The 15,160-nt window shown below is 48.1% G+C and overlaps 3 protein-coding genes across 3 annotated transcripts; 2 read left to right on the top strand and 1 right to left on the bottom strand.

The window, feature by feature from the left end:
* Positions 1-168: 168 nt before the first annotated feature.
* On the top strand, positions 169-4,816 carry N7446_013110 (uncharacterized protein; the record flags this gene model as incomplete). Its single annotated transcript, XM_058521852.1, has 6 exons — positions 169-1,248; positions 1,295-2,057; positions 2,093-2,826; positions 2,873-3,817; positions 3,876-4,109; positions 4,160-4,816. The coding sequence occupies 6 exons, from the start codon at positions 169-171 to the stop codon at positions 4,814-4,816; spliced, it is 4,413 nt and encodes a 1,470-aa protein (XP_058365329.1).
* Positions 4,817-9,408: 4,592 nt separating this feature from the next.
* On the top strand, positions 9,409-11,801 carry N7446_013111 (GMC family oxidoreductase; the record flags this gene model as incomplete). Its single annotated transcript, XM_058521853.1, has 7 exons — positions 9,409-9,628; positions 9,684-9,809; positions 9,860-10,103; positions 10,153-10,615; positions 10,671-10,742; positions 10,808-11,177; positions 11,242-11,801. The coding sequence occupies 7 exons, from the start codon at positions 9,409-9,411 to the stop codon at positions 11,799-11,801; spliced, it is 2,055 nt and encodes a 684-aa protein (XP_058365330.1).
* A 660-nt stretch (positions 11,802-12,461) lies between these two features.
* Positions 12,462-14,325, bottom strand: N7446_013112 (L-lactate dehydrogenase (cytochrome); the record flags this gene model as incomplete). Its single annotated transcript, XM_058521854.1, has 3 exons — positions 13,948-14,325; positions 13,588-13,901; positions 12,462-13,550 (listed from the first exon to the last, which is right to left on the bottom strand). The coding sequence occupies exons 1-3, from the start codon at positions 14,051-14,053 to the stop codon at positions 12,462-12,464; spliced, it is 1,509 nt and encodes a 502-aa protein (XP_058365331.1). The 5' UTR covers positions 14,054-14,325.
* Positions 14,326-15,160: the final 835 nt, after the last annotated feature.

A 15,160-nucleotide genomic window follows, 5' to 3' on the forward strand; every position in this document is an offset into this window, starting at 1 on the left:
AGGTCTGTTCCTTTCAGTGATTCACAGAACCCTCTTGGAAAGTCTTCATTACAACTTTTCAATTTCCTGTGCCGCCTCAAGTTGCTATCTGCCATCCGTATACTTGCGAGCCAGGAAGTAGTTGTGCCATAAAGAGTCTCAAGCCAACTTTGAGGGTTCTAAGTGACTATGGCACAACGTATAGATGTCGACAGAGACTCCCAAGATCCTATGGTCGAAAGCCCACTGGAGGCAAGCGAATCGGTCCCCGGTATGTCGGCATCGGGCAAGCAAAAGGAGCAGGAAAGCGACTCCACTTTGCCGTCTGATGGCAGACAATCGTGGAACAAAGCAGATGTGAATAGCTTCGCCCAGACTATCAAAGCCATGTCGACATCCACGGCATCTCTAGTTGAATCTCATTATCAAGCCCACCTCGACCCGAACAACTCCGAATTCCGAGCCAAGGACTGGGCGAGAGAATACTACAATTTTCGATTCCAAGGAGGACATACGCCGCGGAAAGCAGGCATTGCTTTCAGAAGTCTCAATGTCTGCGGCTACGGTACAGCCACTGATTACCAAATGAGTGTTGGAAACGCGGCATTGAAGATGGTTTCAGCGGGAGCGGAGCTGCTTGGCCTCAGAAAAAAGCAGCGAGTCGACATTTTGCAAGACCTCGATGGACTGTTGCTCCCTGGTGAGCAACTCTGCGTTCTGGGCCCGCCTGGATCGGGGTGCTCGACCCTGTTGAAGACCGTTGCCGGCGAAACCTTGGGTCTCGAAGTACAACCAGAATCCTATATCAACTATCACGGTATCACTCCAAAGCAAATGAAAAGCGTCTTCCGTGGAGAAGCTATCTACACCGCTGAAGTAGACTGCCACTTTCCATCACTCTCTGTGGGAGATACACTCTACTTTGCAGCGCGCGCGAGAGTACCTCGCACTATCCCCGAAGGAATCAGCCGCGAGCTTTATGCCACTCACCTACGCGACGTCACCATGGCCATGTTCGGAATCATTCATACAAAGGATACTCAGGTTGGAAATGACTTTGTGCGTGGAGTCAGTGGCGGCGAACGGAAGCGAGTGACGATCGCCGAGGCATCGTTAAGTTACGCACCGTTACAGTGCTGGGATAATAGTACCCGTGGACTGGATAGTGCCAACGCGATCGAATTTTGCAAGACCCTGCGGATGCAGAGTGATGTGTTTGGGATAGCGTCCTGTGTCGCAATCTATCAGGCACCTCAAGCAGCTTACGAGGTATGTCGACATAGCGATAAAAAAACGCACGTCTAATTTCTGATAGGTCTTTGACAAAGTCACTGTTTTATACGAAGGGAGACAAATTTATTTCGGAAGAACATGTGATGCCAAAGCATACTTTGAGCAACTCGGATTCAAGTGTCCAGAATCCCAAACTACTCCCGATTTCTTGACTTCGATGACAAGCGCGACGGAGCGTCTGATCAGTCCGGGGTTCGAAAGTCTTGTCCCACGAACATCTGTTGAATTTTCTCAGCGGTGGAAAGAAAGCCCAGAACGCAAACAGCTCCTGGATCAAATCCACCAATACAGCCAGGATCACCCCTTTGGAGGAGACAACCTTCGAGAATTTTCAAATGCTAGAAAGGCCGAGAAGTCTAACAAGCAACGTGAAGACTCACCTTATACCCTGTCCTATGGGTCACAGATTCACTTGTGTATGCTGAGAGAAATGACGCGAATCAAGGCTGAACTCGGCATTCCGATCTATATGTTGGTAAACAACATCATCATGTTTTTGGTTATTGGAAGCTTGTTCTACAATCTTTCTTTATCCACGGAGTCATTTTTTGGACGTGGAGCCACGATTTTCATGGTTGTCATCCTCAATGCACTGGGGACTGTGCTGGAGATCATTAACCTCTACGGGAAGCGCGATATTATAGAGAAACACAAACGCTATGCGCTCTATCATCCTAGTGCCGATTCGGTGGCCTCGATGGTTATGGATCTGCCATATAAAGTTGTCGGTGCCATTGTGTTGAACATTCTGCTTTATTTCATGACAGATCTTCGCCGCGAGCCAGGTGCCTTCTTTTTTTCCTTCTCATCGTCTTCACAGCGCAGTTGACCATGTCCATGTTTTTCCGACTCCTTGGGTCACTGACCAAGACTCTTGAGCAAGCAATGACTCCAACAACGGTCGTCAATATCGGACTGGTTTTGTACGCCGGGTTTGCAATTCCCGCCTCTTACATGCTTGGCTGGGCCCACTGGATCCGCTACATTAATCCTATATACTACGCGTTTGAAGCCCTCATGGTCAACGAATTTCATGGTCGAAAGTTTGATTGCTCGAACTTCGTACCGTCAGGACCTGGCTATGAGAAGGTGTCCGCAGACGAGCGCGTGTGCTCGGTGATAGGCTCGACTCCGGGCACCAACAGCGTCGACGGCGACGCCTTTCTCACTCAGTCCTATGGATACTCTTATAACTTTCGTTGGGCGGATTTTGGTATCATGGTTGGATTTTGCGTTTTTCTCTGCATCTGCCACCTAATAGCCTCGGAGCTTGTCGCCGCTCACAGATCGAAGGGTGAAGTTCTTGTGTTTCGTCGTGGCGAGATACACCAAAAGTTGGCCAAGCAGCGCAAGGTTGATGATGAGCAGCCACGGGCAGGTGTTTGTCTCGGCGAGACAACGTCTTCCACTCTTCCGTCTCAGGGTGTGGAGCAGCAGGACTCTGTTTTCCACTGGGAGAACGTCTGCTACGATATTACAGTCCAAAAGCAAAGTCGAAGACTGCTCGATAACGTTGACGGATGGGTCAAACCAGGCTCATTGACAGCTCTCATGGTGAGTTTTTATACTGCAATTCGTGATCTATACTCATATATATCAGGGTGTTTCTGGCGCCGGCAAAACAACTCTTTTAGACGTTCTCGCTAACCGCACCACAATGGGTGTCGTCACGGGGGACATGCTGGTGGATGGTCGATTGCGAGACAACTCATTCCAACGCAACACTGGATATGTCCAACAGCAGGATCTCCACCTGAAAACTTCCACTGTTCGGGAAGCTCTCGAGTTTAGTGCTTTGCTCCGACAGCCACAGCACTTTACGACACAAGAAAAGCTGGAATATGTCAATACCGTCATCGGTATCTTGAGCATGGAAGAATATGCAGATGCTGTGGTTGGAATCCCTGGCTCCGGGCTCAACGTTGAACAGAGAAAACGTCTTACAATCGGGGTGGAACTTGTAGCACGCCCCAAGTTACTGATATTCTTGGATGAACCCACTTCTGGTCTTGACAGCCAGACGTCCTGGTCTATCTGTAACCTTATGGAAAAATTGACTAACAACGGGCAAGCAATTCTGTGCACGATCCACCAGCCGTCGGCAATGCTTTTCCAGCGTTTTGACAGACTCCTGCTCCTCGCCCGAGGGGGAAAGACAGTCTACTTTGGAGATATTGGCAAACAATCCCATGTTTTGATGGATTATTTCGTTCGAAATGGCGGTCCTGTCTGTCCTCATGGGACTAATCCTGCCGAGCATATGCTGACCGTGATCGGCGCTGCTCCTGGGTCTCAAACACAGATTGACTGGCCCGATGTATGGCGCAAGAGTCCGGAGTACAATGCAGTATGTGACGACCTTGCAAAGCTCAAGCAGCTAACGGAAAACTCCTCAACCTCGCCCTCGACCAGTGATCCTTCCATCAACACAGAATTTGCGGTCCCTCTCATCGGTCAGTTCTTCATTGTATCCAAGCGTGTGTTCCAGGACCTCTGGCGCAGTCCATCTTACATTTATTCTAAAATATTCCTTTGTCTAACGAGTGTAAGTCACTGTTGTCGATCCAAGGCTGTTTACATGGGAAGTACTGACCAAGCCTTAGGCTTTGTTCATCGGATTCTCTTTCTTCAATGGCGAGAATACTCAACAGGGGTTGCAAGACCAAATGATTGGAGTATTCATGTTCATTATCGTCTTCATTCAGCTAGTCATGCAGATAATCCCAGCCTATGTGAGCCAGAGGACATTGTATGAAGCGCGAGAACGTCAGTCCAAAACATACGCTTGGCAGATCTTCCTTCTCTCAAATATATTGTCTGAGCTTTTTTGGAACTCGGTAAGTTTCTTTTGACGTGAACCAAGGGGGAAGAGCTAATACAAGTTTAGTTGATGGCCGTTTTGTGTTTTGTTTGTTGGTACTATCCCATGGGCGTTTGGCGAAACGCATTGTATGCGGGTGCACTTCACTCCCGGGGTCTTCTTGTCGTTCTTACTCTCTGGGCTGGATTCCTCTGGAGCAGCTCCTTCGCTCATCTGGTCATATCTGGATTCGACTTCCCCGAGATGGCATCGGGTCTCTGCAACTTCCTGATGCTCATGTGCTTGTATTTCTGCGGAATTATTGCCAAACCAGCTTCTTTCCCACGCTTCTGGATCTTCATGTACCGTGTGAGCCCCATGACCTACCTGTCCTCTGCATTTATATCTGCTTCTCTCGCAGACGCTCCGATGCACTGCAGCGAATCCGAAGTTCTATCATTTATGAGTCCAGGGAACCAGTCCTGCGAGGAGTACATGGCACCCTATATTGCCAGTGCAGGTGGTTTCCTTCTGAATCCAGATGCCAATGGGAACGCTGCAGAGGCATGCCAATACTGCGCGGTGGGCAACACCAACCAATTCCTCAGCGGTGTGGGTATTGATCCGTCGACCCGTTGGAGGGATTTCGGCATATTGTGGGTTTTCTTTGTGTTCAACATCGGCCTAACCCTCTTCTCATACTGGTTTTTCCGAGTATCCAAGACGAAGAAAGGAAAGCAGTAAGCGTGGGATTCGGTTTGACGTCTACTACTTGATGGTAACCTTTAAAAAGTGGCTACAGCTGACACTTGTATACCTGAGCCCATACCGAAAACTCTGTATACTATTTTTTTCTTCGGGTACTCCCCTTGTTCCTTTGTTTCCCCTTTCTTCTTTTATCAAGGAAACAGGTTGTCATAATAAATAGCTAGACCCTGAATTTCGTTGAAATCCCCCTTTCGCAATCGGACCTATATGCTTCTATGTAGGCACTGCCATGATAAAATTCAACTCCTACCAACATGTCCAGAGAGCTATACATGATATATCCAAGTACTGTTCCCAATTTCGACGAATTCTTGGACTCCTAGCTCCTGCCTAGTAAAGTATCTATGTTTCCTACACTTATGTTTTGCTGATCTTGGATACGCAGTGTATTTATATACATTAAAAGATTTCTAATCAATTAAGCTAAGCTCCAATGTAGAATAAGCTAGCCTAAGTCCAAATTGCCTTCGATATGCACCGTTTTGCGGTTTCCGTACTGATTTCTGCTAACTTCAATTCAGACAATACTCGGTCATCATCGTTTGATCTCATATTCATTTCTTCTAAAAATCGTAATTCTGATGTCAACCATGGGATACTCGACGACAATTTAAGAGATTGGTGGCTTAAGAGGGAAGCCACACATGGATGCTTATACCTTGACTCCTCGCCTTCTTTATTTGTGAGTTCTTCCAGCTACCTTTCACTCTTCCTGGGGTCGGTTCACACTTTAAACTGAAACCCTATGGCTGCAATGGTGCACGATACAAGACGAAACAAGGCGACCCTGGTACATGTTTAGATTTAGCTCGCTCTGCCGATGACCGGGAACATTCAAACTGATCTCGTTGGGGCTGGAGCAAATTTGTCAGCTACAGTTCCTGTGGTGCAATAGACCACTAATCCCCTCGCTATATCGGCTGTTGTTTCTACGGCTGCTGGTGTCTCTTGTGTTTTCTCGGCTACGTCTATTCTGCCTCTCGAGGTTAATCGGAGAGAGTATACCTCTTCCTCATTGAACTCAATTAGGGCTGACTGCAACGTCGATAAGGAAATTCCACGGGATGTATTGAATGTAGACTGCGCTAAAACCCATCTTCGACCCATCCGATGGGTTTTTTTCAAATTTCAAAACACATTCTTTTGCCCAAATTCATAAAAGTCTAAAACAGTAATACTACTTCCTATTATAGATAGTTTATGAAGCTTTATGCAAAAGAACGGGTTATAAGATGGGTTTTGGCGCAGTCTAATTGAATGACCAATATCTACTATTACAAATCCTACTGACTCTTTACTTGATTATGACTTAATAACACTACGAATAGACTAATACTCTAGTATAGATATATTCGGCGCTCTAACTATCATCGCTCCTCGATACCCTTAGGAGGAATCAACCCGTGTAAAGCCTATTAGGCAACGGTACGGTTAAGAAACAGATCGTTAAAGTTAGAAGTGGAGAAATGCTAGGCAAGTATAACCCGGAACCGTTCTTACATAGCGACGACCCGATAGTCGTGCGTAACACTGGGATTATATTTAGATAGGGCTAGCGTGGTGTATTCTGTTAAGGCTAAGGTGAGCTACTAACTTCGCTGCTCTCACGCTTTATTTAGCTGACGCTTAGTAAGCGAGATTGGATAGCTTCCAAGGTGGTGACACTCATTGGGCATGATGTTCAGGGAGCGATTTCATTGCTTATGTAAGACTCAGGGGGCGTGCTCAGTTTTAGTGAGGAAAAAGCGGCAAGGGGAGAGCACTAAAACGGAAAAGCAAAGCAAAGATTTGCCAGACATTATCCTGTCTATATGCAAATAATTCTGTTGACAATGTACAGTATGTACATGAACAGTATGTTACTGTAGGTCGCGGGGCAGAGGGGGATGGTCTAGACTGTATTCGCACGCCTCAGCCACAGCCCAAGTTGTGATTGCGATCGTCCGCAGTTAATCCTATCTGGGCGGACCATACCCAACTTTTGAGACTCGATCGATGGTTGCCAGGCACGATCACATGTGTTATTGGAGGTATCACACTCATCGGCTTTTATTGCTGAATGAATTTTTTTAGATGTGGACCATGGGAACCTTGGAACACTCCAATGTCGGCACATGGGGTGTATATGTATTGGCTGTATTGATAGTTAGGGGAAACTCTCAATCTCGATCTCTGATACATATTCGTCACTGTTTCAGGTACGATCCGGCGTGAGACATCGAAAACATGGAAGAGAGTGAGACGCAATGAAAATTGTTGGTTAAATGTGTGGAGCGATAGGGGCACCCGAGATCTTATTTGTGCCGAGTCTATTATGGGGTCCTTGAGAGTCCCACTGGCCCTATCATCGCCTAACTTATTTACCAGTAATTGCATTACCCAGAATCTGTTCTCGCTGAAACAATGCACCAAACTGACCGTGCCTGGCTGTACTGCAGCCCCATCACCTTACTAGCGGGAAATAGTGTAAAATAAAGCGTGTGTTGTCGAATAGACCGTAGCCGTGTCACAGGACCGCCCCCCACCCTCGCGGGTAGGGGGTGTCCCACAGCCATAATGCAATTAACAGCCATAATGCAAATTTTCAATTTCTTCAACTTCTAGCTCACTTTTTAGACGTATAAGGTCCAGAATCCAAGAAATAAAGCCCATCAATAGCCTCATTAGCCAATAATGTATCAACCTCCTCATTTTCAAGTGTTTCCTCCAATTCCTTAGCCGCCAAATCGGCCGCCATTTTCTCTGCGTCTTTCCGCCAAGCACGAAGCTTCGACTCATCTTCTTTCTCACACCTTCGCTGTACTAGCCTATTGCCTGAAATCGATGAAAGGGGACTCTTTGTAGCACCCTTCACCCATCGCTTGCTTTTTGTAGGTTTTTTCCCAGGCGTTTTATGGCTAAGGGCGCGCGCAAGACTCATCTCAGCAAGTTCCGCATTGTATAGAGACGATTTTCCGGCATCAATTGCGCGCCGTAGATGCTTCCGAATTTTATGTAAATCAGGATTCGGGTTATCAAGTAGCGGGAAAACTGTCTTCTCCAATTTTTCAATACGCGCATAAGAATTGGGCGGAGAATTGGTCGCTGAACTTGGGAATTCGCGGGTAGGTGACGGCTCGTCGTACATACGTAAGGTCTCTTCGTCCGAATACTGCCCTAAATTACCCAAAACTTGTGTCGGATCTAGTGGCCAGATACCAGTAGATTTAAACGAGGTTTGGATAGTTTTGGACTTTAAGGCGTGGCGTCGGACGGCGTCAATATTGCGGAAAAAATCGCGTTTTTCGTTGCTTCCACCCCACGCCACAACCTCAGTATTCGCCATTTTAAACTCATGTTTTAGGCTTAAAAAAGCCTCAGCATCAAGGGGCTGACATATATGAGTCGTGTGAGGTACAAAATACCAAGGAATAATCAGGTTTTCCTTACAAAAATCGAGAAATTCGATAGTTGTATGAGACGTATGATTATCCATTAGCAAAAGCCTCGGTCGCCCACGTCGTACGCGGTTTTTTGTGGCTTCATGAAATGAGCATAGCCATCGGTAAGCAGTCTCACTATCCGTCCAGCCACTAGACGTTAAGTGGATAATTTTGTACGCCGAAGAAGAGGTTGACATATTACTATACCAGTCTTCCATGTGGACGCTACCTTTGACTAGAAACCACGGAAACATCACCCAGCCATCAGCGGCAATACATTCAATGCCAGTAATAGTTTCACCTCGATCTCTAGTAGCAATACTAGCAGTTTGGCGCGTAGAGACGACGTGTTGGTTAAGTCCTTCTCCATTTTGGAAGCCGGTTTCATCCCAATTATAGATCTCATGAGGTTCAAAACCATGCTCACGGTAGAGACACTCAAGCCTATCATACCAATGGCTAATAACTCCAGGGTCCTCAGCTTGAATTCGTAAAGACTCCTTTGATTTTTGGGTAATAAGCTTGATGTGTGGAGGTAGACGCCGTATAAGCCGATAGCTATACATTGAACTAACAACTCTCTCCGAACCCGCTATTTTCAACAGGCGATTTGCGGCAATTTCAATATCTTTTGCAGTTGGAGGTGTATAGCAAGAATTTAGCACTTCGATCCAGCTAATTAATGCATTTTCCTGATTCGAATTCAATGCATTATTGGTGGTAGGGCGATCGGAGAGAGATGTCTGTCCGTTTTTGCGACCGCGAAGCTTCGAATAAGACACGCGATAATGGTCCGCAGCCTTACGTAGAGATGAAAATTTTCGCGTAGTATAAGCATGTAATGCCTTAGCTAGCAGATCCTCTTCATCACGAGCTTTTTTAGGCATTTTTGGTGGGTAGAAATACGCGTAAAAGTTGAAAAGGTAGGAAATTTGCATTATGGAGGTTAATTGCATTATGGCTGTGGGACACCCCCTACCCGGAGGGTTGGGGGTCGTCCCGTGACACGGCTATAGGATAAGATCTGAACTGTCGACCCACACCGAACTAAACTTGAGACTGTGCACAAGCTTTTCCAAGGTTTCCTGATACTGTAGTTAAAAGGATCATGATCGCCAATGTCACTCACATCCTTCACTCTCAACCATGTGGCGCCAATTCCAGACTCTCGGGATAGCCCTTGTGGCCGTTCCCCTGGGCCACGCGTTGTCGCCGCGCATGGATATTAATGATACCTACGACTTTGTTGTTGTCGGTGGTGGTCAGGCTGGTCTCGTGCTTGGAGGTCGTCTGTCCGAGGATACGAATCACACTGTCCTGGTGCTTGAATCGGGTGGTAATGGCGATGAGTATCGTGAGCGTATTGGTGTGTATCTGCTGTTCTATCTGAGAGGGGATTTGACTTGACTTACACTGCAAAGATACGCCTGCGTACTCGTACTTTGATTCTCTCTGGACGACTCCGTTGAATTGGATGTTTTACACCAATCCCCAGCCTAATGCTTACAATCGTGAAATCTACTGGCCTCGTGGCAAGGTCCTTGGAGGTTTGTTCATTCTCCTTCATCACAGAGTCAGATATTAACTCTGGATACAGGAAGTTCCGCCATCAACGGACTGTACATGACCCGTCCGGGCAAAGAGGAAATCAACGCCTGGGAGGATATGCTCGGCAACATGGCTGGTGCTGAGAACTGGTCCTGGGACTCGTTCTATGCCGCCATGAAGAAAAGTGAAACTTTCGTGCCTCCAACCGACGATGTGGCCAAAGAGGCAGGCATTACATGGGATGCTTCGACACACGGCACTGACGGACCTATCCGTATGGGTTATCCTGGCTTGTACGTCCATCCCTCGCTGTGAAGGTTTCAAATGGTAACACTCACCCAGCACATTCCCCGAAGTCGGCTATTGGTCGACATCATTAGACAACATGGGCATTGCTATTTCCGAGAACATGTACGGTGGTGACAACTTCGGTGCCGAGGTCTCAACTTCCTGCATCAATCCGTCGAATTGGACCCGGTCCTACAGTCGTTCTGGATATCTCGACCCGCTACCTGATAGGGGTAACTACGATGTTCTGGCCAACGCCCATGTTACACGCCTTGTCTTTGACAAGTCTTCTTCTTCGGATAACCTCACTGCCAGTGCTGTCGAGTACACCATGGATAATGGAACGACGACATTATCGGTCAAGGTGAAGAAGGAAGTCATTTTGGCTGGTGGTACTATCGGTAGCCCCGCTGTCCTCCTATACAGTGGTGTCGGACCGAAGGATGTTCTCTCTGATGCAGGTGTAGACCTTGTGTCTGAACTCCCCGGTGTCGGACAGCACCTGCAAGATCATTTCGTGAGTGAAAACTACTCCATCTTCTCCTCCACCATGAACTAACTCACACAAACAGAGTGCCACAATTAAATACAGCACAGATGCAGACACAGCAGGCTCAATCTACTACGACAACGGCGCCGATAAGGTGAGTCCAGTCCCAACCAAGCATATATCAACCCACCGAATACATCCCACTAACAAATAGACCAGAACACCACCCTCTTCAACTCATACATCGACTCAGCAGTCGCCTACGTAAACGCCACAGGTCTGTATGGCAGCAAAGTCACCGACGAAGAAATAAGCATCCTCTCCCAACTAAACACCTACAAACCAAACACAACCTACGACGCCGGCGTCATAGCCGGGTACGAAACAATCTACAACACAACAGCCAAAACAATCTTCAACAGCCCAATCGGCCAAATCGAACTCCTCTTCATGAACAGTGACAGCAACGGCGACATCGGCATCACAGCCGCCCTACAACACCCCTACAGCCATGGTCGGATCTACATCAATTCCTCAGACCCGATGGATTACCCGGTTATCGATCCGAATTATCTGGCTAACCCAGCTGGTACGTTTCACTTACCACCCCTCACACAGCAAATCAAAACTAACAAATGAAACCAAACAAATAGACCCCCAAATCCTCCTCCAAGGCCTAAAACTAGCCCGCAAACTCGGCCAAACAAACCCCCTGGCATCAAGTCTAACAAACGAAACCTCCCCAGGAACAGCAATCCAAAGCGACGAAGACTGGCTCGACTGGCTCCGCAACGAAGCAAGCACGGAATTCCACCCGTCATCTTCATGCGCCATGTTACCACGCGAGAAGGGCGGCGTGGTCGATGCCAAGCTGCGCGTTTACGGACTTTCTAACGTGCGCGTTGCGGATGCCAGTGTTCCGCCTATTGCGTTATCGACGCATCTTATGGCGTCGACCTATGGTATTGCTGAGCTTGCTAGTGCGTTGATTCGGGATTATTGGAATGGGCTTGGTGATGGGGATGGGGAAGGCGATGGGGATGAGGTTAGTCCTGCTTTTAGTGCGCAGTCGAGTACTGTTTCTGCGGCTGCGGCGGCGCAGACGACGAAGAAGAATGGGGGTGTGACTATTGCTGGTGGTGGTTGGGCTGGTTTGATGGTTGGGGGGTTGCATGTGTTGCATGTTGTTTCTGCTATGGGGCTTTTTGCCTAGAGTGGGTATCATACTGCATGGTGTCGGTTTTCTCATTCTTTCATTTCTCGTCGATGCTGGCTATATGTCGGCTTTAGCTTTCAGCTTTCTGGACATGTTCATATGGCGCTTTGGATTTTTAATGGACATGATGGATTATTGGTGGATATCCGTGAGTAACTTGTTACATGGAATGGCTCTGTATCTAACATTTAGATGAATTTATGATTGGAAATATGATATTGTTGAGTGTACAAGCTGAAGGTATACCGTGATATACGTACTGTTCGCTTGAATTGTGTCATCCAGGTAACAGGGCATCTATCACTCTCCCATCTCGAGTTGCCGAAACTGCCTCAATTGATTATTTTCATGTTCAGATCTGCCTACACGTTTTTCTTGGATTCGTGTCTCTATCGCAAGAGTAATTATTTTGTTTCAGGGTGAAATATATTTTTGGTCTGGGGCTCGAGCAGGAGTATATATTTCGATTGAAGCGAGTACCCCAACATATATATCCACTCATCCTGATAAAACCTGCTGAAAGTACACGCATTTTTTACTTCATTCAACAGGAAACATTGTATACACTGCATGGGTATATATATATATCGATGTATATGAACAAACGGTGCGATCTAACAACCGAGCACCAACCCCGATCAAATCAACCAAGTCAATCTACAACTTAGGCTTCTCGTTAAACCTCGGAGCCTCAAGAGGATCATAAGCCCCGAGTCCAAGGGTGTCAGAAGGAACAAAACCAGAATGCCCATTGAGCAAACCACGAGTATCAAGCAGCGAAGGATTCAAATCTTCAACGCGCGTAGCCCCAATCAACCGCATATTCATCTCCATCTCATCCTTAAGCAACTGCATAGCACGATTAACACCCTCAAGCCCATAAGCCGACATAGCAAACAAGAACGGGCGCCCAATGCCAACACCCTTAGCACCAAGACAAAGCGCCTTAAGGATATCCGTTGCGCGACGCACACCACCGTCAACATAGACCTCGATGCGCTTTTCCCAGCCGCGCTCGCGGAGCGCCGGCATCACCTCGGCTAGAACTTCAATGCCCGACCGGGCTGTTTCGAGCTGGCGGCCGCCGTGGTTAGAGAGCACGACACCGTCGCAGCCGGCCTCGACGGCGCGGAGGACATCCTCGACACACTGCACACCCTTGAGAACGATGGGCATTTTGGTGATTGATTTGAACCAGGGAATATCCTTCCAGGAGAGGGCTGGGTCGATGAAGGAGGAGATGGCGCGCGCGGCACCCTGTGATCGGTCGATGTTGTCGCCGCCGGATTGGACGTTCGAGCCTGGGTCGGAAAATTTGGAGCGCATATCTTTCTCGCGACGGCCGAGTTGGGGCGCATCGACTGTTATGAAGAGGCCCTTGCAGCCGCGCTTTTCGGCGTGCTCGACGATCTTGCGGGTGATTTCGCGGTCTTTGTTGACGTATAACTGTAGCCATTGGACTTGATCGCCTTGCTTCGCGTCGACGATTTCGTCGAAGGAGCATGAGGCCAGTGTTGGAATCATTTGCACTACGTTGTGTGCATGTGCTGCTTTTGTGAGGACCACTTCGCCTTCTGGGTGGCCTAGTTTGCCGAGAGCTGTTGCCGTTACGTAGAACGGTATGGAGCATTTGTGCCCAGCATCGTTGTAGTCATGTCGATGTTTTCTACGTCCACGAGAATGCGGGGGCGGAACCAGATCTTGTGGAATGCGGCGTGGTTCTCGCGCATTGTCTGTGGGGGTTAGCTGACTACCTTGTAGATGTGGTGTTGGATGAACGTACGATTTCATCATCTGCTCCGCTGGAATAGTACGCCCATGCGGTCTTCTTCATGACCCTGCGTGCGACTGCTTCGAAGTCCATCAGGTTGTAGCATGCGGCGAGCGACGGCATCCGGCTGATGCGCTCCTGGCGATCGGTCTCCTCCGGGTCAACGGCCTTTTCTTCCTGCTCGACGGTCGACATGTCGACTTCGCCGAGGTGTTTTGAGTGGTCGAGGTACTTGTCCAGGGTGTCGGGTGGGTGGATGGGGTCGAACTCTTCGGTCGCATCTTTGCCCGCATACTTGAGGATGATCTTTTGTCCACCAGGGTGCTCTGGTTGTGTTAGGGTATGGATGAGCTGCAGAGGCGATGTGCATACCAGGGAGGAACTCTGTTACATCGTAGGCTTTGCCGTGGACGATGACCCAGCACGAGTCCTTAGAGTTGTGCTCGGCAACCGAGGCACCTGTGAGTTTGCCTGCCATGACTGAAAATAGGAATTGAGAGGTGATGACAGACTATTGTATAGAGGAGGAAGAAGTATTAAAAGGAAAGAGAAGTGGCATTGAAAAGACGTCCTCTGGACCTCGGGCTAAAGGTGTCCGGGGACGAAAAGTTGCGGGGAGACTTCTCGGCCGACTCGGGTCATTGGCCCACCGCCCAACAGCTACAGCTGTATTGTTAAGCAGTCAACTTGGCAGTGGCAGTCAGTCTGAACAGCTTGTGACATTGGAAGATCGGAAGAGGTCACGTCTTTTCCAGAGCACATAGTGAGACGTAATCGGCAGAGGGCCTCGGCATATACATGCACGTTCCAGCCAGTAGCAATGAAGGCATTACATCTCCATCTCCGGACATATTTACCCCGGGAATATCCAATTTTGACCGCATTCAGCTTCTAGAAAGATGACATTAGAACGATCGCATTCCTGGAAGAAAGAAGGGAATTGGAATGTAAGGTAGGGAAGGAAAGGCGAGGCATGTTGGTCCGAGGCAGAACACGTGATGATCTCACGTGACACAATCCTGACCATCGACGCAATCAACATCCATGCCAATATATCTTCAGGATTATATTAACTCGAGCCAAGCAAAACTGACATTGAAGTGTGCTATCAAATGGTGGATCAGACAGCAGGACAGATCAAGCAACCTTGGCAAACGCCACTGCCGATCCCACATTAAGCTTCTCAAAACCAGGTTTTGAACTTGAACGGCAGAGAGAGGAAGGGCAAAATCGCAGGTCCAAGTGGCCATCCGTGAGGGAGAGTCATATCGGCATCTACAATAACACAATAACACTGACCACCCACTCATAAATCAACCCCTCACAACAAGTCCTTGGAGATGCCGGCGCCTCCGATCCTCCACCCATCACCCACATCTCCGCGCCTCCGCCTCTCCATGGCACGAACCTCTTTGCCATCATAGCCACTGACGTATAGCGTTACTCTGATCGCACGTTCCGAAGTATCTGAGCATGCACATTTCAAACAATGCGATAGATCTGGGAGGTCGCTGATATGTGGGAACCGGATCGGTAGATAGCTGTGGCCAGTATTGAGATCATTCAAAAGTTAAATGTACTAGCA

This window comes from Penicillium canescens (genome assembly GCF_028828765.1).
Source record: "Penicillium canescens strain IBT 15451 chromosome Unknown utg000011l_segment0_segment0, whole genome shotgun sequence".
NCBI classification, from domain to species: Eukaryota; Fungi; Ascomycota; class Eurotiomycetes; order Eurotiales; family Aspergillaceae; genus Penicillium; species Penicillium canescens.